The sequence below is a fragment of the Strigops habroptila genome, chromosome 8 (genome assembly GCF_004027225.2).
Source record: "Strigops habroptila isolate Jane chromosome 8, bStrHab1.2.pri, whole genome shotgun sequence".
Classification (NCBI taxonomy): Eukaryota; Metazoa; Chordata; class Aves; order Psittaciformes; family Psittacidae; genus Strigops; species Strigops habroptila.
Window position 1 is genome coordinate 58,973,036 of NC_044284.2, and position 27,447 is coordinate 59,000,482.

A 27,447-nucleotide genomic window follows, 5' to 3' on the forward strand; every position below is an offset into this window, starting at 1 on the left:
CTCTGTTAAAAATGCACTATGAGTTCTGCCTTAGCAATGGGAAGCTTAGCTTCTAGCAACACCACCAGCAGCAAAAAGACACTGTAGTCTTACAAGAGGGAGAGCAGGGAGTAGTGAATAGGGGCTCAGTTAATTCCTTCTTTAAACCTATTAAAGTTCAATTGAAACAGTTGGGCCTGGCTGTCTTCCTGATAGACTTCATGTAATACATCAGAGAAGATTCCCTGCATCTGCTGCCTTCTCCACAGCTGTAAATTCAGGCCTCCATAAGCTTTTTTTCCCCTTAATAGCCTGGCTTTGTTTCTTGTTTCTCCATTTACCTTGAAGCTGGTTCCTGCATTCCCTTCCCTCTGAGCCTGGGGAGGTGGCTGTTGCACTGTGAGTCCTTTATGGTTCTGTTACTGCCATAGTTGTACTGATAATAATTAGCACCATTTAAATAAGATCTGTGCAAGCTTCTTTATGCCCCTTGAGTGATTGTAATTCCTATGTTAATTCTTTGCCTCTCAGGTTTTCAATAGCATTGGTCCCTGCAGTGTGGAAAAGCAAGGCAACTCAGGATTAAGAAAGACTCCCTGGCAGTGCTGGTTTAGCTTAGCTTCACTGCTTTTTCTTTATCTAGATTGCTGTGTTTAGAGAAGAAGTAAGTTGATTTTGGTTATTTCATGTTAAATGGCTAAAATGTAACTTTGATTTAAATTCTACTTACCTTACTACTCAGTTATCTATCACCAGTACATCTTCTTTCTTTCCTGATTACCATTATTAGCATTCAGTTGTACTCCATCCTGATCAACTAGTTAAAATCATCTTGGATTTTTAGTTGCATTCAGTTCATGTTGAACATCAGAATGAAGTTTAACTGTCCTGGAATAGCAATGCTAGAAAATCATTGGGATGTAATTGTTTCGTATTAGTGTTCAGTTTTCCAATATTTCTCATTGCTAAAGGGGTTTCTGAGGCTTATACACTTGATCTTTTTGTGTTATCTCCTCTTTTTGATTCCATAGCTTCCCCTGTTTTCTGTTTGAATCCTCTGGCTTTGACTGACTCTTGGTTTCCCCAGAATGTCTGTGTCTTCTTGCATGTCAGGGTCTGGATTCCTGCACCTCACATTAGTTTCAATTCAGGAAAGTATATAATTATATATCTAACTACAGAGAGGTGCCTCTGTAGAGTATAAGTTTGACTCCCAGAAGCATCAATAGGACATTGGCACCTCCTGTCTTCGTCTGAATTCTACTTTAGCATTAAGGAACTGATGAATTGGAGCATTGAATCAGGACCTCAGCTCTACCCCTCTCTGTTTGACTCTGTGAGAAATAGCCTTGTTGATTTGGATAGCTCCCTAAATCACAAAGTCCTGACAACTCCTCCAGATTCATGGTGTTTGCTTTCCTTGGCATATCCCAAAACATCCTTCCCTGCTCAGCTGCACCTGTGATATTCCAGCAGCTCTCTTTGTTCCCAAGCCATTATGTCTTCCTACTCAAATTTCCATTCAAAGAGTGATTCATGCAGCAGGGGAAAGGCATGACCTAGCTGCCCCCTCAGTTTCCATCGCTTTGCAAATCATGTGCAGTCTCATCTGAACTGGAGTTTTCATTTCAGACTTCTCTATTCCCATTCCTACAACTCATTCTTTTATTCCTTACTCCTGTATTCTGCACTGTGAGCAGGGAAATGTTTGCTGCATAAAGAGGCTTTTTAAAAAACCCCAAACCTGCTTTGGTCACAGGAGCAATGAAAACACACCAGCATGGATTTTCTTTCCTCTAGGAATGCCTTTTCTCACAGCACATGAACACATCTGGTTGGTACCTGTGCTGTAGCTATGCTGTGGGCAAAGCACAAGCTTGATTCATTATACCTGCATCATAGTAATAGCTTTCATACTCTGAATGCTTGTTCTGATGTCCAGCTGGAGAGAATTGCACCAGCAGTCTTTACAAAAGCTCTTCAGTCACTCTTTCTAATGTTTTTGATGTCCTCCATTGTCCTCTATACTACTTTCCTCTCCATCCTTTGAATATTATCCCCTTATGCCTTTCTGAGTCTCCTCTTCCACCGTTATTCCTCTATCATTGACCCACTTGTTTACAAGTTCAGTTGTCTTTACTGTGCAGTAGAAGCATTCCCTATTTGAGAAAGCTTTTAAGCTTTATTTTGGGTTGTTTTTTCCCCTCCCGTTGCCTAAAGAGCAGTTCTGGGTTCACAGGACACTTGGGGTTAAACTCTGTTCTCTGAGACTTGTGGGGCTCCTGCCAGGTGACGTGGTAGATGTTGAAGAGGCATCTAGACCCATTGTAGTCTACCTGTAGGTAGATTTTCTGCTGTTCTGCTTCCCAGTGAAGCAAATTCTTTGGCTCAGTATGTATAGCATCATAGTACACAGAACAGTGATGTGCCTGCCAGGGATTTTAGGAGACCCAGATTAGGGAAAGACTAGTGATTTTTAACAAGTACTTGCACTGTGAATTAACTACAGTAAGTAAAGACATGAGCTCAAGAATCAACCTTATTTTTCCCTCATGTCACAAGGTATCAGGAAAGCTCAGTTTCAACTACCAGTTACTATAGTATCATGAAAATGGGATCAACATGGCATTAAGAAGGGATATTGTAGTGACAGCTTAAGTGCTATTAGTAACTTCACGTTTAATTCCATAAAATATCACTATTTAAAAAGTATCTGACACAGCCAGAGCTTGCAATGGAATTCAGAGCAAATCTACTAGAGAGTGTACAGGGCCATGGCATTCTTGCTGGAAATACTGGCAAATTTAGCTTAATTGTAGCAGATTCCAGCTCAGATTTTGCTTTCTGTACTGGTTTGCTTCAGTATCTATATTACTTTCTTTCTGAATCTTTTAAAGCTATTAAACATCATCTGTGCTCTGTAGGCTTGCTTTCTGTTAGTTTATTTTACAACAGGCTGCATTAATGCTCTCTAGATGTGACTTTCAGTTTTGCATGGCTTGGCACCAAACCCACCAGGATGGTAGTTTGTTCCCCCTTCCCCTCTTTTTCTCACTGGCATAATTTCCATGCAACAAAGCCTTTCAAAAATAAGGAAGGAAAGTGCCTTCCTGTACAAGCTTCCTGTGAATCCCATCCAGAGAGAAAAGACTTGTGTAAGAGCTTGGCAGGCAATCCCAGCATATGCCACTTAGTGACTTCCTTATTTTATGCCATCATTCCACGTAGAGCAAATGAATCTGAAAATCAGAGTAATTTCCATTCATTTTCAAATAAGAAATATGAAATGGTAAATTTCCTATCTGTGTAGAACACCCACATTTTCAATTAAAAGTTTTGAATGCTGACAGCATTAGTCATAGGAAATCCTGTGTGAACATCCAGCACTTCAGTTGGACCTTCCCCTGGATCACGCCATAGAAGGAGTTTGCAGGAAAACATTCTGTTACTCCGAAACCCTGCGTTGATTTTTAACCCTTTACTTGCTATGACACTGCTTTTCTCTTTTCCCAAAGCCCCTTTCTCAGTGTCTTCTGAGAAAAACTCTATCTATTTCAGTGCTAAAGTTTTCTGTATTTTAATAATCATAGAGTCATAGAACAGTTAGGGTTGGAAAGGACCTTAAGATCATCCAGTTGTAACCCCCTGCCATGGGCAGGGACACCTCACACTAGACCATGTTGCCCAAGGCTCTGTCCAACCTGGCCTTGAACACTGCCAGGGATGGAGCATTCACCATTTCTTTGGGCAACCTGTGCCAGCGCCTTACCAAAGAAGGCACTTATATATAATATACCCATAGCATTCTGTGGTTACATATGTGTCTCTATATACACACCCCATGAACACCAATATAAGCTCTTTAGCAGAAAATGAATTTAAATTAAAAATATTGGTTTAGATTATCGAATATAAGGGAACCAAGAGCTTCTAATGTAGGATTTCTTTATAGTTGCATATATATGGCTAATTCTCATAATAATATATTACAGAAAATACTATATATGCTATAAATACTTTAAAATATTTGGCGCTCAGATATTTTATTAAGCAATTTAATTGCTCAGCCAATCCCCAGTGTAGTGGCACAGGACATGGGACCTCATGGAGGGGACAGTAGAGGCCTGTCCCGCATCCTCTCCTACAGCTGCCACTTCAAAGGTGGCCATGCAACATAACAAGCAGGTGGTGGAGGTCAAATTGTAAGTTAGATGCATCAGTTTGCACTCATTTGCTGTTCCTGAGACACTGTCTTGGACAAAAGGATGCAAAACAGGAGGTTACTACAGAGAGCGATTCACGTGCACCTTAGGCACTGTGGAAGTAGCCTGTGGATGGCAGTGGGGCTACTACTGTGCTCAGAGGAGGATTAACTGGACACGAACTTCAGTGTCAGCAGCACGTTACTACCTTACAGAACAGACTGGGGCCATGATGCTGAGAGGGCAAATACATTAATATTCATGTTAATTATGAGCATCAAACGAACTGCACAGCTCAGGAAAAATGGAAAACTTAAAAAGCCAACACGACTTTGTAATTCAAACTGTAACATGGTCAAGGCATTGATGTACACAGCCATGTTGCACAGGATCATTTTCACATCACATGGGTGAACCAACTTTGACAGTTTCTTTGCCTTTATTTAAAAGGAACCATCTCCTGATGGACATTATATCTCTTTAAAAGAAAATAAATCCTAGTTATCATTTTCATTTAGTGGGAAAATCCCACCCATGTTGAGTTCTTCGGGAACAGCTGGCTTAGATTGAGATTTCAGAGTGAAGGAAAGGATCTCAAAGCATCAAGTATCAAATAATAGCTAAATTCAAGGTTAGAATGAGGCTGGTGGTGTTAGGCATGGCAAGCATATATTAGGCAAATGAATTTAAAGAGTTTTAGTGATGTGGTGAATCACAGTACTCCAGGTTTAGCTCAAAATACAGCAGTGTTTAAATATAGTTGAAGCGAATCAAAATACATTTTAATATATCATTTTTCATAGGTGAGAGGCTTTAGAGTATGCAAATACTGATGGATGACAACAAAAGAAATTGAAAGCCATTAAAAAGTCTCAGTATTTGAGAGCTCTACTTTTAGTCTGGCTCATCTCCTGAATTTCAAGAGCCTGTCATATATTTTTGGAGCTTCATCATTCTAAATAATAATTTTTGGTTGTATAGGCAAAGGTGATAATTTTTACTTGGCTACATGTCAAGTTTCTGTTTGTTTTCAACCTATACTTATAAAACTTCTCTTTTTTAACTCATGGAGTCATCGGGTTGTTTAAATTGAAGCGTAGATGTCCATGAAGTCAGTATTATTCTGAAGATCCAAAACCAGAGGGAGGATTTAGGCCAAGACATAGCTTTTGGTTTGGGGCTTTTTGGGTTTGTATTTTAAGCGAAGACCTCCAACCCTTACAATTCTATGATTCTATGACCTGAAAAAGGAGAATTAAGTTCAGCACTTCTGTGCTGTAGATGTCCCTTGTGCTTCACACGATCAGCAGTGATGGAAAATCATGTGTGAGACTCTGAGGTAGCTCCTCATGTGAAACTGTAGGTGGAATTTGAACTCACATTCGTTACTTATTGTGCCATTGTCTGATGTGGTATCAGCTGAATCCCAGAAACACTAAGGAATCTGGTTTTATGTTTGTCTGCTAATTGCTAGGTCTTGCTTGTTCCCATTTCCATAAGGAGTTTTATTTCTACTTAGATCCTTAGATCAACAATGCCACCATAGAAGTTAGACCCTCCTCAAGAGGCAGGGAAAGGCTGAGATTAGCAGCGTGCTTCGCAGAGTGATGGGCCTATGCTTCTGTGCTGTGATGGGCAGTGTGTTCCCAAAGGGGATCACATCAGCTTTACCTTCTTAGATGGGATAATGGACGTGTCAAAACACTTGGAACTAAATAGCACTAGAAAAGCTACAGAATATCAGTGGCACTAGTATTCAACTGAGTAGCTGGTGTTCCAAATGTGCAACAGATTTGGGAAGGGAGCTCTTTCTAATAGAAAAAGAATAACTTTGTCAGATCTTTCCTTCCCTGACCTCAGTACTTTGTTGCTTTTGTCACCATAGTTTGTCATTGTTACCTTTAGAGCGTGTAACTGTCTTTGCTGGTAGCAAGTCGATATCATAGATACTAAGTGTGAGAGCATTTTGGTAACCAAGTTGCCACATTCAACCCAGGGACATCTGGAAGCAGCAGCAATTAACATTCAGTTAAACCCAAGCCTTTCTCTTGTTGCCAGTCTGGCATTTCCTGTCCAGTGGAAAACACAGAAGTGATTTCTGCGCGTAAGAATGATAACACAGTGAGCAGAGGGGGGCAAGGAAATAGCTTGAAACTAATTTTTGGGTGTGGTAGTGTGTTTTTGAAGTAAATTCAAAACAGAACATGGAAGCTAGTATCAGGAACATGTGCAAGAAATTCCATTTCGAAGGCTTTGAATAATAACCTCGCTGCCCTCTTAAATAATTTTAAATATATATGCATAAAGTTAGTCATCTAACAAAAACAGTTTCATAATAAGGTATATGAGGACTCACAGCTCTCCTTCAAGTTAATGGGGGCATGAAAAATGTTCCCTGTGAAAGTCAAACCACAGTTTATAGGTTTGTCCATATGGGAAGTTGAGCTTGTTTAACCCAAAGTGTGAATTCAAATGAAGTTGGTAAAACTGGTGCAAAATCTGCCTGGGCATTTTTGTTCTGTAATTTAAAGTGGGAAGAAAGAATTTAAGAGTTCTGACTCAATCTGTGGTAATTTGAAGATTGCTGGTGAGCATTTCTTTCAGAAGATGCCACATCCCTACTGCTTGTACCTGCATTTCTGTTCCACCTCTCCTATTGCCCCCTGTCATTTCAGGTGTTTGTGAAGCTGTGTGGTTACGGAATAAGGGAAGCAATGCACATTAAAATAAATATCCTGCAATATTCCAAACAGCACTACCAGCACAAATGAGGGAGTGGAAAAGAAGAGGCAAAGGAGGAGGGGAAAAGGTGGCTGCTCAGGCTGGCACCGATGTGCAAACTCTGCTTACACACATCAAAGCTGAGCTCCCTCGGGCCGGGAGGTGGATCTGTCAGTGCTCGCCTGGCAGCAGCGGCCCTTGCTGCAGTACTGGCCAACTGTTTAGCTACTGCAGTTCCCAAACTGGCATTTAAACCTGAACTGCTTTACTGGCAGCTTCTTAAAACACCACAGCTGAAGCTGCCCGAGGTCATACAGCAAGGCCCCATGTTACATTGCAAAAGTAAGGCTGTGCCTACTTGTGTACCAGTTTGAAACGATTGGTTCTAAAAAGCTGGAGCTGTGTAATTTTCTTACAAAAAGAAAAGTTTAGGCTAAGACTAAGTAAATTCCTGATAAGAAAAAAAGTCTCTTGGACAAAATGCTTTGCTCTTGCTCATTTTCTTTCTTTCTGCTCTGGGAATTTTGACATCCTTCTTTCCCAACGTACTAGATACTATGATTTTTAACCACATTCTCTTTCCAATACTTATCAGTGGCCTGATTTTCAAACCTGCTGGATCCAGCATCTGCAGGACGTGTGCTGCTTTTTGGTACCTATCAATCAGTATTCTGAGAGACTCAAATTTGTCAACTTTATTGTTCCTTTCACAAAATTACAGAGAAGCAAGAGCTATCAGTAGTTGTGGAGCTTAGTCAGGGGCTCTTTCCTAAATATACTAAGCCAAGCTGGTTTGGGGAGTGCAGAAGTGGGGAATAAACTTTGCTGTTAACTTGGCAAGGGTTAGCTCTGGTCAGTAACCAAACTGTCAGCTCTTGTACTGTCAGTGCTGAAGTCAGCTGCACTTACTGTATAGCTTTACATAGTTTTTATGTCATCTTGTATATAAAAGCACTTTGTTAACTAGTTAGAATATATAGATATTAGAAAGGTTTTATCTGGCACAGTCAGGAAGCAGAAGAATGGACAAACTGTATGATAGCAAAGCCAAACAAGAAGACTAGAGATGGATTTTGCCTTGAGAAATTGGGTTCTTTTTCCCCCTTTCAAGTATTTTGGGTGAGACTCTCAGTGATTATTTAGCACAATAAAGATCATATCTTGATTGATCTGAGATACCACTGGAGGGTTCATAGTAAGTCTGTTGATGCCTTTGTGTAAGGAGTTTTGTACAGTTAATGTTTGGAGATTGCTTAGTGTTTGTATAGGGAAGAAAAGAGTGTACATCATGTATATGATGCAGTAGAGTAGAAGTCTGCAGATGGAAATTTGTTCATCACTAACACACATGGGGGATGTTTGCAGAACTTTTCTGCTTAGTAGAAGGAAGTGTCTCCCAATTCTATCAGGTAACCATCACAATCTGGTTCCATCCCAGGGACTAGAGGCTCCTAAGTTAAACAAGTGGGCTGCTGAGGCACAGGCACTTCCAAAGAGCAATTTAGTTTACCCAGACCACTCTTTGAAGAGGCCCGAGCTTTTCTGGTAACCAGAACCTAGATAACTCAGGTGTCAGAAGTTCAGCTGAATAAATCCTGAGCTGTTTCTAGAAAATGTTACAGCTTCGTTTAAAAAGGAACATTTTGTGCTCGACTTCTCAAGTTGAAAATAAACCAGCCAGAGCTTGCAAGGCGGGTGCAGCAGCTCACGATGTGTACTGCTGTTAAAAGTGCTAAAACTGCTTCTGGACACAAACAAAAATGAGCTTTTCATAGTTTCATAGATATGGTTTAGTGGTGGTCTTGGCAGTGCTGGGGTAATGGTTGGACTTAATCTTAAAGGTCTTTTCCAACCCGGTTGATCCTGCGATTCTATAGTTCAAGGTGCTTTAATTTGCTGTCACCCAGAGGTCAGCAACTTTGAGAAACACATCACTTGTTGAAATAGGTAGGCTCCAATTTTGGGAGTGCTAGGCTATGCTTTTAAACCTACCAGTATCCACCCAGTGGAGACTCAGAACTTCTTCACTTCTCTCTTTTCAATGTGAGTGCTGTGAATGGCTTTGTGAGTGAATAGCAACATTCCCTGGATTCTACCTGCATCATGCCTGTTTTCATGGCTTGTTACCTGAGATATAAAAGGCACGATAACAGCAGTCATCTAAAAGACCTGCCCTCATCGTGGATGAGAACTCAGGAAAATAGCCGTGGCTGCTTGGGTTTGAGCCCTTAGTGTCCTCTGAAATAACTATGGTTATTCTATCATTAAAATGATGCAGGATCTCTCTACTCCTTGCAGTGATTATTGTAATAATTCAGGGAAGCTTTTGAAATGAATCTTTTCTGTATGTTTGCATGATGGTGGGTTTCACCTGAAGGCTTCTCTGGCAACTAGACCCTCTGAGCAAAGGCTCCTGTTGCAGGCATCTGTGCAGCTTGTTCCAGGACTGTTTGCTTTTGAGCTCCATCTGCTGGAATTGTGTTCTGTTTCCCACATCTTTGGTGTTATTTTGCTGCCAGGTTTCACAGGAATTGCTTTTCATTTTGAAGAGACTAATGAACAAAGTTCACAGCTCAGAGGAATTTCTAGCGACTTGCTGGTCCTTTTGCTTGAGGAGTCAAACTAAAGATTGCTTGGAGAATACAAGGCTCAAAACACAAACTTAATTGTGAGACTGAGGAAAAGAAATTACAGTTCTTCCTCCATTTTTAGCTACAGTGTTAGTTTCTGGGTGTTATATAGAGATTTGGATTAATCAGGTCGGTCATAACCTCCCCATTGTAACTGTGTTTCTCAAATGTCAGTATATTCAAGGACGGAAGGGACCGTGGTGAAGGTCTAATTTGATTCTTGTACTTCCATTGTTCCTTAACAAAAATGGACTGCAAAGAATAATGTGCAAAATTGGAAAAGAGGGTCCTGCTGTGCAAAACCACCCTTAAAAGTGTTGAAGTAGTCAGAGGCTTTCACGGTAGGTTATACGATGACTTTCTACAAGTTTTCTTTGTCAGCAGCACTGTTCTCTGTTCAGAGGATATATTATACTGTAGTGATAGGACAAGGGCTGATGGGCTTAAACTTAAACAGGGGAAGTTCAGGTAAGATATAAGGCAGAAGTTCTTCCCTGTGAGGGTGCTGAGGCGCTGGCACAGGGTGCCCAGAGAAGCTGTGGCTGCCCCATCCCTGGCAGTGTTCAAGGCCAGGTTGGACACAGGGGCTTGGAGCAACCTGCTCTAGTGGAAGGTGTCCCTGCCCGAGCCAGGGGGTTGGAACTGGATGAGCTTTAAGCTCCCTTCCAACACAAACCAGTCTGGGATTCTATGATTCTTGCCAACAGTAATGTGTACGTGTAGAATCAGGATTGCCACCACCCCTTGGGTGCAGACACTGGTGTTGGCAGCGTGTGTAATTCCAAAGGACAAGCACCGCACTGGAAGAATTGCCTCCTCAAAAAGCAAACCACCCACATTTGGAATTTTCCTTTTCTGTAGTTGTAAGACTAATACTACCTTCCTTCCCCCATGCCTAAGCTAATGCTACATGTTCCTAAGGGATATTCTGTTTCATAATGGGTTTGTGTATATGGTAATTTCGAATATTACTTCCTTGGTGTCCATCTGCCTGTTAGCAATATTTTGTACACTTATGATGTTTACAGCTTTTTCTTTCCTACACAGCAAACTTTGCCTGAACTGGTTTTAGTTTCTTGATGTGGGTAACTCTACGTTCTTATACTCAAGTGTTGGGAATAGGAGTAGGGAGATGGAGAACAGAGAAAGCACTAGGCTTGATATTAAAGATAAGTGTTCTTTTATTTCCAGTTTTGCCTTGTGCTCCTCATGGACATGGTACACCTCACTCTGTGGTGTGTTCAACTGATGCCCAAGCTTGTTCCAGCCTGAGTTGGTCCATCTGCCCCCACAGACTATTCAGTGATGCTGCCCAGCTCATAACCCCAGAGCCCTGGTCAGGGTGATGCACTCAGGCAAAACACTGTGCTGATCCAGCTCTGTAACTTCCAGTTTTGCTGCTGGTTCAGGCTCCACTGTGCAGTGTCCATACGTGCTGTGGGATACTAGATAAATGATGTAAGCCTGCTGTACTGTAACCTGGGTGCCTGTCACTTAGATTCCTTGCTTCCTGCACAGTTGGGGGGAGAAGGTCATTAATGGGTATGCAGCAATGTACTTCACTGAGAGGCCTATTTACTTTCTCAGAAAGTAATCATTGTAATGGATTTCTTAGGCTTCTGCATGGGACAAAGCTGTCAGTCATTTTTCACATAGGTTTGGAGGGATATTGTTTGCATTTCCTGACAGCTTCCTGTAAAATGGAAAGATAGCTAAGGCATCTCTTGGTTGCTAAACTTCATCGTTAAATGGGTATGTGCTGCCTTAGCCTGGTATTTAAAGTGCCATGTTTTGAGGTCAGTATTTTTTAGACCTACAGAGATGTAGGCAATTGAGGATCAGGATTCTATTAGTAACTACTACTGTGTTCAGAGATTGGAACTGGCTGGTATGTAACTCCTGCTGTAGAACAAGTTAGAGATTGTGACTGTTACTTCTATAATGACAAGTACTTTGGATTTAAAGCATTCAGTAAGTAACCATGGTCAAAACCCCCTTGTAACTCACTTCTCTTCGTGGGTTACAAGCAAGGGGGTTTTCCTGGGTTTAGTACAGACCCAAATTCTAATTAATATTCCTGTGTCCCAGACATGTTGTTCTGATTAGAGGCTCTGTGCTAGGCATTTCTGTGGAGCCTGCCCTGTTTGAAACCCTGCCTTTTTCTGACTTCACTTCCTGAATCCGTTGACAACACTCACAGCCAAACAAAATACATGTTCACAATGCTGTTATTTGCAAAATATTCCCTTGTGAGTACAGCTGGGGCAACAAAAAGAGAGTTTCTCTCTGAATCTCCAAGAGAACTGGCTATTCCTTATAGAAGCAAGGCACATAGTGCATTAGGCAGTCTTAATCTCAGCAGTTAAGTAAGTGTTAAAACTTTACATTTCACCACATACAGATGCAGGTATGTCTCTCATTACAGTTTGTGCGTATTGATCACTGAGTGACCTAGTGATACACTGAGAGTGCTGAATTGTAATCTGTGCTGAAGTGAACCAGATAGCAACAGGCTCATAGGCCACTGAACTGTTTACAAAACAGATGGAGGCAGAGGGAATATAAACTTGGTTTGCCCTGTCTTAAGCCTGATGCTCAGACAAGATGTGGGACCAAAGATTCATCTAAATCGCTCCTCATCTCTTTGTGAAACTGTGTAACTGGCACTAAAACCCACCTTGTTTGGTGGTGGTGGACACCAGCACCTGAGCTGGACCAGGTCAGGTAACTCATGGCACAGAAACCAGCCCTTCAGGTGATGCCCACCTAAGGAGCAGTGCCATTACTCAGTAACTCTTTAGCTACAGAACATCGTACTCGAGAGAGAGAAGACATAACTGCAATGCTAAATGTCCGTGTGTGTGTGTATTAGGAGAGGGTGGAGCAGACTGTCACTCAGCTGTGTTTAATTAACATAGGATTTTCTCTAATGTATTTATTTTGTACGTAATGAGGTGATGAAGCAGAATGCTTGCTAGTAACATCCAGTCCATAACCCAGCACTGCTGAGAGTTAAACATGCACCTTTGCAGGTAATTAATCTCCTTGCCCTGCTTATTTTGCTAGTTGGCACTTGCTAAATCCCTGTAAAACCACACCCAGCAGTGCTGTGTATTATCCCTCTGCTGTCTATTCCTACATATGGTCAAAATCAACTTACCTTCCGGGTTGCTGACATCAGCAAAATGTACTCTTGGCAAAGTACAGTATCCTCCTAGTAACCCTTTGTTTGGTTGGTGTTGTTACAGTTGTATTCCTCTGACAGCAGCAAACACCACCTAAACAGTGCCTACCTTGACACTGGGATTTTCATATGGAGGGAGATCACCATCTTGCCATATTTTAAAGACTAAAACTACCCCTTATATGATAAAATGCATATAATATGGGCAGGAAAAAAAAGTTGGAGGAAAGATACTTCTATTCTTCCTGTAAGGAACTGACCCACATTAGTTGCAAGTTTGAGGGTATCATTTTGATAACAGTAAAGGTGTGTATCTATCCAATTGTCATCTTGGGAAGCGAGCTTTAATAAGACTGTTGCTTATTCCTATTTTAAGGAGAAAAGACATTTTTAAGACTGCTCTAAAAAGTTACCATTCACTAATAATGAATTTCTAATATTTCTGGCTGTCTTTTGATAGCATCTATTTCCTCTTGGCTGTTTGGCTCTAAGCAGCAAGCAGGAAAACATCTGGTCCCCCTACAAATATATGCTTATTAAACTACATTAATTGGGCAGAGTGTTGAAAATCCTGGTGTAATAATTGTCCCCCGCCACGAGTTAAGCAGCATGTTTCTAAGATATGTATTTATATTGTCATGGTACTAAACCCTAAGATTATTAAAAGTACATGGGAAGTGCCAGAGAAGTTATTCTTTTCAGCAAGTCGCTGAAAACAAGCAACAGGAGTTGCTGTTTCTTAGCAAGTTGCTTTTATTTCCCACTAGGTTCAGTTTTCCCTCTTCTCTTTGTAAAAAGCTTAGAACTGTAACACCCGAAAGGGCTTAAAGAGAGAAGGGTCATAAAACTACTTTACTGTTGACAGCAGCATTGTTATAAACACTCAGAAACAAGGATCACCTCCTGCCTAGGAAGGAACACAGGAACAAAGGTGAATATTGCTATTTTTGAAGCCTACAACATGTTTTGTTCTGGGTTTTTTTTTAAGACAACCATTTGCCTGGTCTTCTTGAAGGCATTAATAAGAAAAACGTGTCAGATCAAGTAGCCAGTTGCTCCAGTTATGGAGCAATTCATGCACTGGTTTTCTACCCCTCTACAAGCCATCTAAACTGGACCAGTAGAATACAGCAGGCAAACTGGTCAGCTTAAACTAAGAACTACAATTTCAGGACAACCCAAAAAGTTGGTTTAGTTTAGCAATGAGGATTCAGCTGCTCCCTCTCCTCCTCACGCACTCTCCAAGAGCAAGGTTAACATAATCCCTACCCTTTAGTTCAGCACAAAGGGCATTTTCCCAACTCAGGTACTAGCAAAACAAGAAGTGTGAGGGGGGAAATGCATTTTAATTCTTTTATTTTTTCTTAAATATAATAGAACCTTCTAGATTTTTTTTTCCAGAAACAGAAACATTAAAAAATTATACTTTATTACAAATGGTAAACTCAGAGTGCTAAAAAAAAGCCTCTTATTTACAAACAATACTGGGCAGTGCCCAAATAAACAACATAAAAATAACTTACAAAGTCATGAAGTAGTTTATTGACATTAATCAACTTTCATAAAATAAAATAAAAAAGGATCTGTACATACACAATTGACTCAAGGCAGGCAGAATAGTTCTGGGGTTGTTTATCAGCCTCCCACAAACCTCCCTCCCACTTGGTTTTTGTTTGTTTTGTTTCTTAAGGAATACTACATAAAGCAATCTACAGTTTCTATTGCAGTTTAACCTTTAATACTGAATGATCATCGAATGTTAGGTCCATGCAGGTCTTGGTCAATGTTAAACGAAGATCTGACATCTCATCGGAGCAGGAACAGCACTTCTCGGCTTGGTGCCGGCCGCTCGCTCGAGCTGAAGGCTCACCAGTCTTTCCACACATGCGCTTTGCAGAGCACAGGCAGGACTCAGCCTTTCAGCTCTTGCCATCAGCTTTACGCATCTGCCACTTTTGGTGGGGTTTGTTTTTTCTTTCTTTTAGTTATACCACAATATCACAGTTCGCGTTTAAGACAGTCTCTTCAAAACGTCTGCAACTGCTGTGTTAGCATGAGCTGGCACCCGCTGTTGACATGGTTCATGACCTTCTGCTTAAGCTGTGCAACCTGTTCTCTGAGCATGTTGGCAGTGGATGCCAGCTCTGAGTTCTGGGCTTTCAAAGTTTTCACTTTTTCTTCCAACCTGGCAATCCTTTCCAACTTCCTTTTCCGGCATTTGGATGCCGCAATTCTGTTTCTCATGCGTTTTCTCTCGGCTTTGATTCTCTCCTGTGATTCCATGTCAATAGGGGACAGGGGAGGAGTTTCCCCTGGCATTTCAGGTACAGTCTGAGGCTCTTCTTTCAAAGCCTGAAGCCTGGGATGCTGCACCGGCATCTGGGGGTTTATGTGATGCTGGGGTGCGTAGCCCATGTTGTTCGCGTTGTAGTTAGGTGCGGAGTTGAGTGTGTTGGGGTTGAAGTTGCTGAGATTGGCGTACACCGGGGGCTCGCTGTGCAAATTTGTGTTGAAACTACTGTTGCCAGCCATGGAGGACACAGGTGCCATGCCGCTGTTCACAGGTTGAGCAGCGGAGGTCACGCTGGGCATAGTGTTCTGGTTGTGCAGTTCCGCCAGCGCTCTCACGAAGCCTTCCGCGAACCCCTCTTGCTCATCGGTGACATTTTTGGGGCAGAGGAACTGCGTCGGGGTCGGCGTGGTGGTAATTAACCCATTGCTGGACTGGATAATGAGCCGCTCCAGTTCAGGCGAGGCCAGTTTCAGGAGTCCCACGTCCGGGGAGGTGAGGATGTCGGCGTTCTTGTTCCTCAGGTGCGGCTTCAGGTTGCTGGATGGGTCGGACAGGTTCAGCGTCATGTTCTGCTTCAGCACTTTGGCGTTATTATATCCATACCCGCCGCTCTCCGGCGGCACGAAGCTGGCGTTCAGGGCATCCTCGTAGAAAGTAGGCTCCATCTTTGCACTCATAGAACAGAGTCCGCGGAGTGGCGCCGGGAGCTGCGGCAGCGCCGAGAAGCCGCCCGGCCGCCGCTTGCGCCCCGCTCCGCCACCCCAAACCCTCCCGGCCGCGCAAGGAGCGGGAACGGGGGGAAGTAGAGCCTTACTTCAGGCCGGAGCGCGGAGAGTCCTCCCGGCGCGGGCCGGGCCCGCGGTCCCTGCGGCCGCCGCGCTGAGAGAGTCCGCCTGGCCTGGCTGAGCGGCGCGGGGCTCCGGCGGGGCGCCTGGTCCCCCTCCTCCTGCTGCTGCCGCTGCTGCTGCGGGGCCGCTCCGCCGCCACAAGTTGCCGCGAGAACTTTGCCCGCCTTCCTGCGCGCCCTCCCGGCTCCGCGCTGTGCTGCGCTGTGCTCTGCTGCGCTGCGCCCGCTCCGCTCGTCTGTACCCAGCGGCCGCAGTCGCGCTGCCGCCCGCCCGCCCCGCGCTCTGAGCCCGCTCCCGGTGTGGAGCCCTTCACTTATCAGCGACCGGGAGCCCGCTAAAAATAGCCCATGATGTCACCCCGCGGGCTCCCCATTGGCTGCCGCCGCCTCTCCCGGGGGAGGCGGGCCGCTGGCCCGGCCCGGTGCGGATCAGCCGGTCGCCATGGCCACCCCGCCCCTAGAAGCTTCTTAGCGCCGGCGCGGGGCCTTGTGGGATGAGGTAATGCTGGCGGCGGCTCGGGGCATTGTGGGCTGACGTCTTGTTTTTGAATAGCTGGTTACCGCGTACGGAGCGCGGACCGGGTTGGCCGCCGCCGGCGCCTCCTTAACGGACGTGTACCAACTGACCGGCGGGGGGGGTGGTGCGGGGAAGCCGCTCGTCCCCTCCCGCCGCACGGCCTCATCCCGCCGCTGCCCGCAAACCCTGAACCGTCGCCTCCCCCCCGCTTTCCCATCTGTTTGCTTCCCGGTCGGTCGCCGCGGGGGGCTGCGTGCTGGCGGGTTTCGGCCTGTTGTTGCCCCCCACCCCTCCGCCGGTGATGGTGGTACAGCCCTTCAGGTGGCGCTTCGGGGGAGGCCTCACGTGATTTCCCCGCCTCGCCGCCTGTGCGGCTTCCAAGCAGCGCTGGGGGCGGTGCTCGGGGCCGGGGCGGGCACCAACCGCCGCGGGGCGGCCCCCGCCTACGCGCCCGCCCCGCTGCGGGGCCTCAGCGCCTCACGCCACCCCCCGTCCCCTCCTTGTGCTCCCGCCGGCCGGGCGCGCCCGGGGCTGGCGGCCGCGGAGGCCTCGCCCTCGCCCGCCTTCACCCTCGGGGGAGTCCCGCCGGGCGGGAAGGGCCTCCCGGCTCCCGAGGCGCCGCCAACGCTGTCGGCCGTGAGGTGCGGAGAGCGGTCAGCAGCGCCGTAGGGTTGTGTGGGCTGCCCCTCCTGCGTCCGATAGCGCCTGGTCGCTGTGGGGGTGTTGGCGAGGGCACGGCTTGGGGGGGGCGGGGGGAGTGTCGGTGCCCGGCCTTAAAACCGCGCCAGGACAGCAGAGGAGGAGAGGGAGAGTAAAGCCTGACAGGAAAAAAATCCCGGTTCCAGATGGGCTTCTGTAAATTCGTCCTCCAAGGGGAGGGAACAGCACGGCCTAATTTTAGAAAGAGTGCCCTAGTATTACTGTGGAAGTACAGGTTAGTCGGGAGGGAGAATAGAGGCTGGAGCTGAAGGATTCTACTCGAGGAGGAAAGTCTGTGGCGGCATGTCCACCTGGGAGCAACAGATGGGCGATCTCTGGTTCGCTGTGACTGCTCCACGCTGAACGTGGCATGCATATCCCTCATAAAGCATATGCCCTACCACCTGGGTTCATTCCTCTTACCTTTCCCCTCCTCACCTTCCCCTCCACACCCTTCTCTCTGTGAGGTGTGAAGTTGTGAATGCTGACAGGCCCTTGGAATAAAGTGCAGCAGATATTTAAGGACCTGAGATGGGTAGGACAGGGACTGAGGGGTTTACTGTTGCCAACAGTGCAACAAGTGCTCCTTAGGCTTGCAACACAAAGCTGTTGTTACCTGTTGTAGGATAGACCAGCGAAGAACTTGGTCTATCAGGTTCAATCACTTGGTACGATAGCTGAAGCTGACAAACTTCTGTCTAGGTTTGAAAATACACTTTCAAATTCTCTGGTGCTATTTTTTCCTAGACATAATGACATAATTACCAGTTACAGTGTAGGAAGCAACAATGAAGCAAACAGAAACAAGGGTAACTGCGACAGAAAAGTGAAGGTCTGGCTCCCCTCTTTGAAGTTGTACATTTATTTTGCTCTCTGTTTTCCCCGGGTGTTCCCACCTGACTTCATTTGACCACACGGTGGGCCCTGGTGTTACTTTGTGTGAGAACTGGAACTGTGCAAATAATACCTGCACTTCTCTGTGCTTGTGTTAACAGCCTGTGGCATGAAATGCAAAGGTTTAGCCGGGAAGGGAGGGCTTGCAGCATGTTGTTGGTATACACACAGCCTTCACGTAGGCAGCATCTGCCTGTCTTCCAGGTAACCACTCAGACTCCCACTGCAGCTGGAGCATCAGCTGCCAATAGTTTAGCCAAAGAGCAGTGAGTTGTTGCATATGCATAAGAGAACCTCTGAAATTCTTTAGTGTAGTGAACGCTAGAAGCAGTTGTTTAACTCCTATTTAAGCTTTACATACGAGATAAATAGAGGCTGGTGACTGGCTCTTAGGGCACAAGAGCCAAGGGGCATCAAATGAAGCTGGCAGGTTCAGAATAAACCAGAGAAATGTCTTCACAGAAATGCAGCTCAGCTGTGGAACTCCTTGGCAAGAGTGTTGTGTGGACTGAGGGACTCTAAAGTGATTAGATGAATTCACAGAACAGAAATCACTTGAGGGCTATCGAATGCAGCCCATCGGCTCTGGAAATCCTAAAGCTTGTGCCTGGGAGAGCATCCCGAGGCAAACCTGCTGTGTGGTGCCCTGGTTTTTGTGAGCCTCTCCAGGTATCTGCTCTTGGCTCCTGGCTGAGATAGGGGATCTGGTCTGACCTGACGTGGCTGGCCTTGCTGTGTTAGAGCTCCCCAGAGATAGTCCAGAAAAGATCTGTCTGTGTTGTGGTTCTGTGCAGTTCCGGTGTTTATAAAGGGTTTGTGCAAGGAAGAGATTCTGGAGAAATGTAAGGAGTGAATTTTGAGTAGTTTGCTGTGTGGATGGTTTTCTCCTGAAATAAGAATGATTTCAAAATCAAGCTAAAAAGGTTTTGCTTTGGGTTTTTTCTGGTTTCTGTTCCATAGGAAGCCATGCAAATACTTTGCTTCAGTCACTTTTCTATATAGACAATACTAACTAATTTTATCCTGATTAATTGCCATATTTAATGTGTTAGAGTTTTGTTGGTTTGGTTTATTTTTTGGGGGGGTTTCTGCATGTTTCCTTTGTCCTAGAAAGCCAAGGTCAGACTACAAGGAACATGGTCAGTGTAGCTTTAACTACTCTATTTAATACATATTTGTATAACCTGCAAAACTCTGCCTTTATAGTCGTGTCCAGTTCAGCCCCACTGCTATCAATGCTGGTTTTTCATTAGCTTCAGCGAGAGTTGGATCGAGCTGGAGGGATTCATATAAAGTCATTTAATTTCTTCTTTTTCTTTTTTTTACCCTCCACCCATTTTAGTTTTCTACTTCCTTCCTTTTGCAGAGGTGGAGTTTCAGGACCAGACATTCCAGTTTGCCAGAGACGTGTTGCTACTGAGGCCTGTAGCTATGGGGGACACCCATCAGTCCACTCATTATGTTAATTGCTACTCACTTAGAAGGTTATTTGGCCGAGGCTGGCAACAGACAGTCGAGCTGGTCAGAAAGGTTGTGCATAGCAGGCGAGAGCTCTGAAATCAAAGCCAAATGCTCTTTGCTGCTCCGAGGGGATTTTCTGCCTAATTCGGGACCGAGACTGGTGAGCGGGTGCTTAGGGAGGTCTCAGCTTAGATTTCAGCCAAGTGCCCCAAGTTCTGCCCCTGAGACTCACTGAGTGCTGCCCATGAACAGTGATCCTTCCTGGCCATTAGCCAAGGAGCTGGGAATTTTGGTGACTATGCCCTGATTTATTAAACACCTCTTACTTTAGGGCTTTTTCCCCCTCATTTCCTGATGTCCTTAAGTGAATATTCCTTTAGTAGTATGAAGGAAGAATTACCAGCCCATTTATAAACCATAGCCATTTACATATCTCACTAACCTAACTTGTGGGTAGGGATCGAAATGAACTATATCTCGCTGTTGCTGTGAGAAGCAGATGCATGGAGCAGCAGTGATGCAGATTTTGATTTATAAAGTTCTCTAATCAATCAATACAAGCCTTGAGAGAAGCAATCAGATCATCTGAATAATTAAATGGCTTTTCAGGGACAAATTAAAATTTCTTATACATACCGCATCCATCTAAATGATATTTGGTGGCCAGGAATAAATGGCTTTGTTGGTTTCTTCCACTCCTGTAGCACAAATGCTTTTGGCTTATTTCGAGACCGTTTGAAAAAGAAAGAAAAAAGGATAAATGACAGTTTCTGCTCTTTTATAGTGGAAAAAAGTGGAAAGAAAATACTTATTTCCATACAGTTTTCTTCATCTTTATACTTAACTATATTTTACCATCTTGCTTTTTCCCCTCAGCAGAGATGTTTCCACAATATTCTTATTATATAGGCAATTATTTTTATGATATAGGGCTGTTTTAAACTCACTTCACGCTTTCAGATATGGCATCCTGCTTCACCTGTGCATGAAGTGAGTAAGAGTGGGAATTACTGGATCTTCTCACACTGTCTTTCACTTGCTTAAGGAATTAATATAGAGCAGCTTTCCCCAACTGAGGAAGATGAGTTTGAAAAGTCAGAAGGAGCAAGTGTTTCTCTCTCATTTACTACATCAGAGCACAGTAAAAGAAGTTGGAGTGAGAGGGCACAAGGAACAGAGTTTCCTTAGGCTAAAAGGAAGTCAGATAATTCAGGGGTGCTCCTGCTCCCAATTCCTCCCTGGTTCCTCAAGGTGTGTTTTCATAGTCAGTCCAAGGCCACGGGAGTTTGCAGTGCAGCAGAGGTGTGGCAAAGAGGTGCCACCTCATCCACCCCCACCTTCCACGGCCTCTCCTTTTGCTCTTTGCTCCCAGTAGAGCTCATGTGGCCAGGTAGAGATCCAGGAACTGAATGTGGCTGAAAGCTGAGCTGAAATTAATACATATGCATACATATATGTATATATATATGAGGATGCAGGGGAGGGCTGGGAATGCATAGGCTGGGGGAAGAGTGGGACTCACAGCTTGAAGTGAAGGACCCTGGAATCAGATCTGAAAGCTGGTCTTGAGCTAGTCTTCAGTTTGCACATGAAAAATGCTTCTCAGAACTATAGGCACTTGTAAATGAATATCATGTCCATCTCCTCCACCCTCAATTACTCATCGCATAACCAAGCCGTCCGCCTTTAGTCCTTTTCATCTTTCTTCTTGTCAAGCCCTTTAGCCTGTCCCCCTCACCTACTCATCCCACCAATCATTTTAATTAATCTCTGAATTTCTTTGAAACTAATAGTTTGTGGAATGGAGGAAAATGAGTAGGTTAGAGAGACAAGATTGGGAATGACGGAGGTGGGGCCAAGTTGGGAGCCTTTGCAAGACCTGTTGGGTTACCTCTGGGGCAGGACAGCAACACTTGGCTGTAAACACAGCGAAACACTGCAGAACTAAGGGAGGAACCACTAAAAACATTTTCCATTTTCTTAAGAATGCTGCCTGAGCAATTCAACCCCTGGATGTTTATGTGCAGCAACACATGAATGAAAGATTCGATATGATTGTCTCTAAAGTGGGTAGGATCATCTCCTTACCCAGTTTTCTCACTATTACTTTTCCCATTCCCAGGTAGCTTTGTAGAGGATTTCAGAGCTCATGGAACATGCTCAGAAATACATTTTCAAACAAGTAATGAACTATATATTCTATCATTTTTGATCAAAAACCTGACCAAATAGAAGCTAACTGCAGTGTCTAGAGATGAGTCTGAAAAGAACTCTGGAGCCTTGCTCCCCATGCTTTTTAAGATGTTACAAATCAAAATGTCACACCATTAACATCTCTGTGTTCATCATTTCTGTTCCATAGCATAACCGGTGCTCTGAGAAACAGAGAATTGGGCACAATTCCCATCCTGTGGAGCTTACAGTCGGAAAAATCCTCTACACACAAAGCAGGCTGGCAGAATAGCAGCTGATCCGCAGCAGGAGCCCCAGCAGTGCAGGTAAGCGGCCGAGGAGGCACTGGAGGACGGGTGGCATATGGGCAGCAGACGGCTGCGCTCAGCCCTGTGAACTGGCAGCATGAGAACATTACCCCCACAAATAGAAGCTGCTAATGCTGAGGGGTGGGGAGGCTGATGAACACCTCTGAAAGGAGATTTACTGTGTTTGGGGATGAAGACCCCACTGGAAGCCTGCGTTTGTTCTGATGTTGCTGGGCTGTGGTTTCACTGGGGAGAATTGAAGTTTGTTTTCTGGCATTTTGATGGTCCAATAAACACATATTAAAGTCAGTAGTGGCAACAAAATGCGTTGATTTACGGTTGCAAATAGTGGCTGAAAGGCTCAGAATAACTGGATTTAACCCTTCAGAGCCCTTGGTGAATAGCCCACTTTTGATGAGGGTCTCAGAATGGATACAAAATGCTTGGATTTTTAATTAATAAACAAGCTGGCATCCTGTCAAAGTTAACACCTCACTCTGTCTTAGCAGCTGTTGGAACAGTAGGCTCCTGGCAACCTGGTATAAAGCAGTGCTTGCAACAGGAGAAGGAAAGGAAGCAAGTCTGTGTGAGACCAAAAAGGCCTGGTGTAAAGCACCGTAGAGCTTAGGGATTTCCAGTGAGGAATCGTACTTTCCTTCTCTGTGAGGCTTGAACCTGGATAGTGAGTTTCTGTTGCTGCATGTCACCAGTGGCTGGTGGCTGACAGATGGAAGGACACCTGTCTCCATTGGAGTAATGTTACTGACAGGAGCAGCAATAAACAGAGAAAGCATTGACCAGTGAAAGTAGGTCCTGCAGGTTGCTCCTTCCCAGGGATTATAGTGGCGGAGCCTGTGGGGAAGTTTACAGAATGCCTGCTCATGGAATTCAAATGGAAGCATTCACTCTGGATGACAGTCATTTGTGTTGGAGTCATGGTGTGGGAGCACTTGGGGTTGCTAAATAGCCAAGGAAGGCATTGCAGGGAGGAAAGGGCACGGCCTGGGTGGGACAATACCTGAAAGCACAAGCAGAGTTACAGACTTCAGTTTGGGAGAAGATGCTACTAAACTGCTACTCTTAATCCCATCTGATTCATAATAAACCTGATCTCTGATTGCAGCTGATGTATCACACAGCGACTGTGCGGCTGCTTCCCTCTGGTCAGAGCAGCCCTGTCCCCTCACAGGGTGGGAATGTCCTGCTCTTGTCCAGAGCAGCCCATTAGGACTTCCACAGGAGAACCACCAGGATACTCACACCCCTCAAAATTGCCATTCTTTCCTCTTTTCTTTGTTAAAAATAGTGTGCAGTTGCCAACACTGCAGTGTCTGTATGTGCCCTTGTTTCAGAAGAAAACAGAGGTGGAGAATTTAGTCTGGAATCAATACTGATCCCTACCTGAGATCCTGGTTTTCCACAGTGGGTTCAGGATCACTGTTCACATGTGTGCTGGAGGAAGTGCAGTGCTTTTGGCACATGCATTGGTCAGCTCACAGGGCTATTTACCCAGTCTGTTGAGGACATATGAAACATATAAAAAGCCATAACATTTGAATATATTAGAAACAACTTCATGAGATCAAAGAACATTTTTTGGATAAAAGGACAATAATAAAGCAAAGGCCTAAGGCCTCAATGGCTGCTAATTGAAATTCAGGGTTAGTTTGAATTTTGCTTTAGTTTTTTGGTTGTTTTTAGAGAGCACAACTGAAAAGACATTCCAAAAATGGCTCTGTGGTATTTAGAGGTCTGGGTACCAGCTGCAGTGTGCACATGTTTGCAGAGGCTTCTGTTCAGCTAAGCATGGACTGTGGACTCAGGTAAGTCATGTGAGAGAGGTTAAGCACGTGTGTTGTAAGAGCTAATGGTACAACGTTGCCTTGTTCTCTCTAAGCATGTTTTGTGCTGATGTTTTCCAGTTGCTGCGTTCCTCACAGTCAGGATATGAAAAGGTGTGTGGCTGGCAAAACTGCAAGCCCAGACAGAGCACTTCTGGGTGTGGATGCTTCCAGCCTATTGCCAGGTGCTTCAAATAGGCATTTATGTCAAAGATCTGAGGTCAAGCCAATGATAGCCAATTCCAGCCCTAGGTTATTACATAAATATTAATAAAAACAGGGGTGTATTTCACATTTATGTATTGGTCTGGGAAGTATTTACCTAACCTTGCAGCAGTAATGGTGGGGAATATTTATCCCTTCAAGACAACCAAGAGAATTTACAAAGTGAAGCAAAAATTTGTTCACCTCTTTAATATAACCTCGTGAGTTTAATGAGAAGTCATCTTGTTTTCTGCATACCAGTAGAGAAATACAGGAGAACAGAATAAACTGAAATGGGATAGAACTGCAGTCTTACAGAATCCTGGAATGGTTTGGGCTGGAAGGGACCTTAAAGCTCATCCAGTTCCAACCCCCTGCCACGGGCAGGGACACCTTCCACTAGAGCAGGTTGCTCCAAGCCCCTGTGTCCAACCTGGCCTTGAACACTGCCAGGGATGGGGCAGCCACAGCTTCTCTGGGCACCTTGTGCCAGCGTCTCAGCACCCTCACAGGGAAGAACTTCTTCCTGATGTCTAATCCAGATCTCCCCTCTGTCAGGTTAAAGCCATTCCCCCTTGTCTTGTCGCTGCATGTCCTTGTAAAAAATCTCTCTCCAGATTCCTTGTAGGCCCCTTGTAGTCTTCCCTGGTTTTGCCTCTCTGCTGCATGACCTTTAATCACTTTCTGTATCTCTGTGGCTTGGTTTCACTGCCTGTAAAATGGGCATAATGGGACTGAAGTTCTAGTAAATCATGCAGGTCTATGGGGAATAAATGCTGTACAAGTGGTATACAAGGAACTATTTTTATTTTTAAAAATGCATTAAGGAAAAAGGTACAGAAAAGGAATGGAATTTTCTGGAAGAATATCTAAGATTAACTTATTGGTATAAAATATTTGTTACTGGCCCCATTTGCTTTTAGGAGATCCACCATTGACATTTTTATTGGTTCATCAGCCTTGTAATGCATTTTGAAGCTGACCCAGGACTGTGTAGAGCATAAACTGGCACTTAGATTTATGCCATTTTCATTCTCTGGTCAGTCTCTGACATTCTGACCAAATATCTCCCAGTTGCTCTGGGCCTGCTTTTTTGGAAAGGTTTTATTTTGTTTTCATTTAGAGTCTCTGCTGTGAGAGGCTCTGACAATGATTTGGAGTTGTTACTGTCAAAAACGCTTTGTAGGATGTCATGGCAGTTGTGGTAGGGAATATATATCCCTCTCATGTCAGCTTTCCAGAGGGGGGAAGCTGAGACACAGCAACCACCACCTCTCCAGATCTCCAAACCTTCAAATCTCCAAGAAAAAGCTGTGATATCTGAGGGGGCCTATGAGAATGCTGGAGAGGGACTCTTCATCAGGGACTGTAGTGATAGGACAAAGGGTAATGGGCTTAAACAGGGGAAATTCAGGTTAGATATAAGGCAGAAGTTCTTCCCTGTGAGGGTGCTGAGGCGCTGGCAAAGGGTGCCCAGAGAAGCTGTGGCTGCCCCATCCCTGGCAGTGTTCAAGGCCAGGTTGGACACAGGGGCTTGGAGCAACCTGCTCTAGTGGAAGGTGTCCCTGCCCGTGGCAGGGGGTTGGAACTGGATGAGCTTTAAGGTCCCTTCCAACCCAACCCAGTCTATGATTCTTAGCCCAAAACTTCGACAAGAAGATGACCACATGAAACACAGGAGCTTTTCTGCATTACACAGCCCTTGGGGAAGAGGGTGAGTGCCACAGCCTCTGCCTCCTCGCAGGAGTAGGCAGCGCTAGTCCTGGGGTGATAAAGCTACGGTCTCCTTGGATGCTTCCACCCAGTCCACTGCCACCTAAGCTTTCTTGCCTCTTTTTACACATATGTTAGGTTTTAAAGTGCTATGCATAGAGCAAGCATTACTAAGGAAAACTGGGGAGTGCACAATTCCCAGAGCCGTGGGTTCCCCGAGAGCCTTGGGCTGGTCCTGTCGCCAAGAGCCTGTCAGTCAGTCCTGCCCTCTTCCGGCTCCCACGCTGTCCCCTCCCTTGCGCTGACAAAGCCGTGAGGTGAAGTGTGTTGGGAAATACATCCCGTCCTAATCTAGCCCAGCAAAAAAACTGAATGGCTGGGGAGGGAGGCCTTTGCTTCTTTTCAGGGTGTCACCAGCATATCCTGGATTAAAGTCCTTGTGGAACCACCGTGTTAGGGCAATTCACTGCTCCTCGGGAAAGCCGGGAGCTTTGCTAGTTTGTCCCAACAGCTTCCGGCTGAAAGAGAGTTGTGCTGCAGCTGGGAACTCAATCAGGCGAGTTTCAAAACATCTCATTCATACGTGGTCCTCACTCGATCCTTACTACACCTTTACTATAGTCCGTGGTGCTTCATGAGCCTCATCAACAGCACAGTCGAACAAAGGCTGGTCTCAAGACTTAGTGTTGTGTAAATAAACCTTGTGCCTAACAGGGTGTCACTGAGTTAATGTAAAGCCTGGAGAGGGGAGGGTGTGGGAGCAGCATGCCAGTGCTCACATTCTGTTTTCTGCACTGGATTGCAACAGGATTGCAACAGCCCAGCCTATCTGAGCTGCTGCACGTACCCTAAACATGTCTCTGCACTTGAATTTGATAGGGGTGCTGATAGAACAGTATACCTTTCTGGGGAATGGGAATGGACAGCAAGGTTTGCTTTTAAGGGAATTCCGAATAAACAATAGCAGTTTTCTTCTTAGAGTGCTGATGCTTTCCAGGTGGCCCAGCAGGCAGCTGAACAAAGGAAATGTATATGGCAACATCCACTCAAGGGTTAAACTTTCAGGGTAAGGAAGGGGAATGTTGAAAATCCCATGGACTTTAATAGTTGTGCTTATGTCTTTGTGGTAGCTTTACCCCTTTTTCGCTTCTCACAGATGAGTAATCAGGGGACAATTGACAGGAATAACCCACCCCCCACCCCCCCCTGGTAAAAATACACAACTGTTTCTGAAGCAAAGAGCATTTCATATGCAAAGCTGTCTGGTGAAGTGCATGCTCAGGGTGCTTTTTCAGGCATCAGGAAGTTTTACAAAGAGCAAGCTACCTTTTAGCAAGTGCTTTTCTGTTGGTTTCAAACCCCTTTGTTTCTTGCTTTCTAGAGTGATTTTCCCACAAAAGGTGATACAAGCCATAAGTAAAGTCTCAGTAGAGGTTACTGCTCCCCCTTTCCTTTCTTCCTTCTCTCCCTCCTCCCCCAAACACTGGGAGCTCTGAAAAACGTTTTAGTATCCTAGAGATTGAAAACAGTGTCTTTGACTTGTATTTGCCTTGTACTAGCTCTGACTTTCACCGCCTTGTCCTCCCCTTTACTGGAAGTACACGTGTGGGCGCTCCCTCTGATCTTGTTTGTGCCCTCGCTGTCAGGTTCAATAAGCAGTTTGTTAGCAGGGCACCATCCCACATGAAGGAAGTATTTCCAGTTCTTGTCTTAGCTCCTGCTTCCTCCATGTGCAGTGTCTTGACAGAGCATAGCAGAGAACAACAGAAATATCAGTATCTG

At 44.9% G+C, this 27,447-nt stretch overlaps 2 protein-coding genes across 4 annotated transcripts in view; one reads left to right on the forward strand and one right to left on the reverse strand.

The window, feature by feature from the left end:
- Positions 1–14,231: 14,231 nt before the first annotated feature.
- JUN (Jun proto-oncogene, AP-1 transcription factor subunit) lies at positions 14,232–16,329 on the reverse strand. Its single transcript, XM_030494722.1, has one exon. It carries the CDS (start codon positions 15,684–15,686, stop codon positions 14,742–14,744), a length of 945 nt encoding a protein of 314 aa, XP_030350582.1. The 5' UTR covers positions 15,687–16,329; the 3' UTR covers positions 14,232–14,741.
- The window catches only part of FGGY (FGGY carbohydrate kinase domain containing), a 299,368-nt gene continuing 288,187 nt past the window's right edge, over positions 16,267–27,447 (forward strand). For 2 of the 3 annotated variants that reach the window (XR_003992624.1, XR_003992626.1), the window contains exons 1-2: positions 16,764–17,014; positions 21,790–21,925. The gene's annotated coding sequence lies outside the window, so the exon portion shown is untranslated. Of the gene's footprint in view, positions 16,356–16,763; positions 17,015–21,789; positions 21,926–27,447 lie in introns of those variants that run through there. The other variant, XM_030494718.1, reaches the window with a different exon arrangement.